Here is a 4,947-nt window from a genome sequence, read left to right as displayed (position 1 = left end):
TCGATCTCCCGATAAAGGCAAAATTTCAGCTAAATCGGATAATAATTGCCCCCTCTAGTAGCTCAAGAAGTCAAGACCCAAGATCGGCTTATATGGAAGCTATATCAGGTTATAGACCGATTTGAACCATTCTTAACACAGTTGTTGGAAGTCATTACAAAACACGTTATGCAATATTTCAGCCAAATCGGATAGGAATTCCTCCTGTAGAGGCTCAAGAAGTCAAAACCCCAGATCGGTTTATATGACAACTATATCAGGTTATGGACCGATTTCAACTATTCTTAGCACAGTTGTTGAAAGTCATAATAAAACACCTCATGCAAAATTTCAGCCAAATCGGATAATAATTGCGTCCTCTAGTGGCTCAAGAAGTCAAGATCCCAGATAGGTTTATATGACAGCTATATCAGGTCATGAACCGATTTGAACAATACCTAGCACAGTTGTTGGAAGTCGTAATAAAACACCTCATGCTAAATTTCAGCCAAATCGGACAAGAATTGTACCCTCTAGAGGCTCAAGAAATCTAGATCCCAGATCGGGTTATATGGCAGCTATATCAAAATGCGGACTGATATAGCCCATTTACAATCCCAACCGACCTACACTAATAAAAAGTATTTGTGCAAAATGTCAAGCGGCTAGCTTCACTCCTTCGAAAGTTAACGTGCTTTCGACAGACAGACGGACGGACATGGCTAGTTCGACTTAAAATTTCATGAGATCAAGAATATATATACCTTATGGGGTCTTAGACGAATACTTCGAGGAGTTACAAACAGCATGACGAAATTGGTACACCCCCATCCTATGGTGGAGGGTATAAAAAAAGTTTAATTTAAATCTTAGTGCCACTGACATGTTGCGCAAGTGTATTATGTCAATAAAATGCAAATTACTACGTCTAAAAATTTTACAACGTATTTTCCTAATGACCATAGCAGAGGGTGCTTCTCATTGCAACCGTAGTTGATAAATTGGCTAAAATGGGTTGGGACAGACATGTAACTCTAGGAAGGCTTTAAAAACAACTCCTCCATTTGGACTTAGAAGTAATACAAGTACAACAATATATATTTTTTATAACTTTCATTAAATAATATATAACTTTACAGATTAAGATCTTATTATCTCATCACAATTGGGATTGTCCCGTCGACAACGACCATCGGAGTGAGTCCAGGCTGGAAAGAAAATAAAATTAAACAGTTTTTTTTTAAGTTAAAATAAATAATTCTAATGAAAAACTTACGATGTTGCGTTATGCATTTGTGTACCTTAAAGGCACACAAATTACCAAAAGTGCAGCTGTCAATGCGAGGACCAGGTCCCTTTAAGGTACCACATACAGGTTCGTATTCGAAGGTGCAGATTCTACGACATGTGGCATTGCCTTCCACCTGCATAAGACTGCATAGTATGGCCAATGCAAGGGCTAAAACCAAAGAAATTGAATTCATCGTTTCACTTGTGACTCTCAAGCTGTTTCCAGATATTTTTATGGTATTTCACGAGATATTTATAGGCAATTTCAAACAAAAATAACAGTTAATAAAAAAAATCAAAACAGTTGCTTTTGAAAACAAGACATTTCCTTAGATTGAATGCTATATCTCAGAACGACACTTGCATAAACATTTGCAACAACTTTAAGATATATTTTATTTAATTAAGCAAATATTGATTTAATTTTACAATAACAGTATGGATCTCAACATCATTTGTCTCCCAAATGAATGGGAGTCAAGTGCGGATCACTTGTTTGTTTTTTTTTTTTTTTAATACACAAATATTGAATTAAATTAACAATGAATAGGTGGATCATTTATTTACTTCTTCTTTTTTTTTTAATATGTGTCATATTTCTTCACAAATGAAAATTGAATAAATTGACAGGGAATAAAGAAAATATACAAAAAAAAAATTAACACAAAAAATAATTCGTTTTCTGAAAACATTGGATTTTGTTTACGACAATATTACATGTTTTTTTAATGATAATTTTTGCAAACATTTGTGACAAATATAATTTTTTTTACACGAATAATGGTTAGGTTAGGTTGAAAAGAGGGTGCATATATTAATTCGCCCCATGCCACTACGGACATACACCTAAGCCAGTAATCGGCTTGTTGTGCGCTCTAAAAACTATGAAGTAACCTCTAACAAGTAAGAGCGAGCTAAGTTCGACCGGACGGAATCTTATATACCCTCCACCATTGATCGCATTTGTCGAGTTCTATGCGCGGTATCTCTTTTTAGACAAACATAGAACATTGAATAAGAACTGTTATGCTATTGAAGCTATATCAAGTTATACTCCGATTCGGACCATAAATGAATACTGAACATTGTAGAAGTCATTATGTAATATTTTAGACCATTCGGATAGGAAATGAGCCTTGTAGGGGCTCAAGAAGCAAAATCGGGACATAGGTTTATATGAGAGCTGTATCAAGCTATTAATCGATTCAGACCATATTAGACACGTATGTTGAAGGTCATGAGAGAAGCCGTTGTACAAAATTTCAGCCAAATCGGGCGAGAATTGCGCCCTCTGTAGGCTCAAGAAGTCAAGACTCCAGATCGGTTATATGGGAGCTATAGCAAATTATGGACCGATTTAAACCATACTCAGCGTAGTTGTTGCAAGTGATACCAAAACACTACGTGCAAAATTTCAATAAAATGGGACAAGAATTGCGCCCTCTGGAGTCTCAAGAAGTCAAGATCCAAGATCGGTTTATATGACAGTTATACCAGATTATGAACCGATTTGCATCATACTTGGCACAGTTGTTGGATATCATAACAAAACACGTCGTGCAAAATTTCAATAAAATCGGATAAGATTTGCGCCCTCTGGAGTCTCAAGAAGTCAAGACCAAAGATCGGTTTATATGGCAGCTGTATCAGGTTATGTACCGATTGCAACCATACTTGGCACAATTGTTGGATATCATAACAAAACACGTCGTGCTAAATTTCATTCCAATCGGATGCGAATTGGGCACTCTAGAGGCTCAAGAAGTCAAGACCCAAGATCGGTTTATAAGACAGCTATATCAAAACATGGACCGATATGGCCCATTTACATTCCCAACCGACCTACACTAATAAGAAGTATTTGTGCAAAATTTCAAGCGGCTAGCTTTACTCCTTCAGAAGCAAGCGTGCTTTCAACAGACAGACGGACGGACAGACGGACGGACGGACAGACGGGTGGACGGACATGGCTAGATCAACATAAAATGTCGCGACGATCAAGAATATATATATATACTTTATGGGGTCTCAGACGAATTTTTCGAGTAGTTACAAACAGAATGACGAAATTAGTATACCCCACATCCTATGGTGGAGGGTAAAAAAAAAAATTTTTAAGTTAGGTATTCCGTGCTACTTACAAAATCCTTAATTGTTTTCAATGCCACTCCCCTAAGTTGATTCATGTCTGATATTGTGTCTCCACCTAAGTACCGGTATTTGTTGGACGTGAAAGCCGGGCAATGACAAAGGAAATGCTCCAACGTCTTGCCGCACCGATTTTACATAAGTGAGGTCGTAGTCCTATGTGTGCCGTTATGATACCAACAGCTATACTGACATCCTTCTTGCTGCCTTTCAGTAATAGCCTCGTCTTCTCACGATCTGGATCCTCCCATAGGATTTTCGCCGTCCTACTGACCGTTTCGCTGTTCCACAATGTTGCATGCGCATTCGTCGCCCACTCCCTTAACTCGGACTTAAATCATCCGCCCTTTCATTTCCCCTTACTCCGTTATGGCCCGGCACCAAACGATGCGGATTTTCCCATACTCAGAGAAGGCGTTAATCTCCTTCTTACACTGCAAGACTGTTCGTGACCTTACCGTCCTGGTTGTTATTGCCCTTATGGTAATTTTACTGTGGGTAAAGATGTTCAGACTCGATGTCCTCGCGTTAGCACCACACCACTTCACGCATTCCCGGATCTTCGTCTGCAGGACCGTATTATGGTCAGGCAGTCTAAAACAGATCTCAGTCCCTGGGTTTTCAATGTAAACCCCCAGGCCCACTCTGTCCTCTAGCTTTGATCCATCCGTATAACATGATCTTCCAGATGGCAATACTAGGGTTCCGTCAATCCAAGACTGTGCCGATGGCAGCAGTGCCTCGCACTCGACTTCAAGGTTCATCTCAGGTATCCGATCGGAAACCTCTCCATTTCCTTCCAGGTTTCCTATCGTCGCCTCGATTATACCGCTATGGTATGAGCTGCTACCTTCCTCAATCCATTCTCCCATCGCCTCTAGTCTCATTGCAATAGTGGCTGCCTCACACTTAATCTGTATGTCAATGGGTCGGATATCTAGAATAGTCTCCAGTGCCCTAGTGGGCGTGGTCCTCATCGCTCCGCCAGTGCCAAGACAACATGTTCTCTGAACCTGTTGTATGGTCCTTATGTTGCACTTTTTCTCCATAGCAGTCCACCAAACTACTGAGGTGTAAAGTAATGTAAGTATTGATCTAATCACGCTCCTGTGGACTATCCTAGGATTCAGGCCCCATTTCGAGCCTACGGCCCGTCTACATAGTGCCCAACATCTGTGAGCCTTTTCAGTACGCTCCTGAATGTGACACTTCCAATTCAGTTTCCTGGCTAAGATCACACCTAAGTATTTGACCTTGTCAGATATTCGAAATCGTCTTATTGAGGAAACATGGTGCGTCAAATTCGCCCTCCTTCGTCTTCTTCGTGAACAGGCATATTTCAGTCTTCTCTGGGTTAACATTGAGACCTCTGGGTCTAGCCCAGTCAAATGCCATATGCAAGACCTTTTCGGCCCTTCTACATAGCTCGTTCGAATCCTTACTTCTTAGAAGTATTATAACATCGTCTGCATAGCATAAGGGTTCAAATCCCTCCTCAGTCAGCATCCGTAGTAGGTCATTTATGGTGGT

At 39.9% G+C, this 4,947-nt stretch overlaps 1 protein-coding gene and 1 long non-coding RNA gene across 2 annotated transcripts; one reads left to right on the top strand and one right to left on the bottom strand.

Moving 5' to 3' along the window:
• Nucleotides 1–846: 846 nt before the first annotated feature.
• LOC106089857 (vasotab-like) lies at nt 847–1,506 on the bottom strand. Its single transcript, XM_013255852.2, has 2 exons — nt 1,256–1,506; nt 847–1,187 (listed from the first exon to the last, which is right to left on the bottom strand). Exons 1-2 carry the CDS (start codon nt 1,461–1,463, stop codon nt 1,120–1,122), a joined length of 276 nt encoding a protein of 91 aa, XP_013111306.1. The 5' UTR covers nt 1,464–1,506; the 3' UTR covers nt 847–1,119.
• On the top strand, nt 933–1,254 carry LOC106089858 (uncharacterized). Its single transcript, XR_001221700.2, has 2 exons — nt 933–1,055; nt 1,119–1,254. It is a non-coding gene; the product is annotated as an uncharacterized LOC106089858 (long non-coding RNA).
• Nucleotides 1,507–4,947: the final 3,441 nt, after the last annotated feature.

The sequence above is a fragment of the Stomoxys calcitrans genome, chromosome 2, assembly GCF_963082655.1.
Source record: "Stomoxys calcitrans chromosome 2, idStoCalc2.1, whole genome shotgun sequence".
Taxonomy (NCBI): Eukaryota; Metazoa; Arthropoda; class Insecta; order Diptera; family Muscidae; genus Stomoxys; species Stomoxys calcitrans.
The sequence above is the reverse complement of the archived record's forward strand: the minus strand, read 5'-3'. Positions and strand labels throughout refer to the sequence as shown.

Excerpts from the sequence above, each read along its gene's own strand:
- LOC106089857 (XM_013255852.2), bottom strand. The coding sequence starts at position 1,463 with ATGAATTCAATTTCTTTGGTTTTAGCCCTTGCATTGGCCATACTATGC. Across the intron at positions 1,188-1,255 it reads CAAATGCATAACGCAACATC|CCTGGACTCACTCCGATGGT; the intron begins GTAAGTTTTTCA and ends TTTTCTTTCCAG.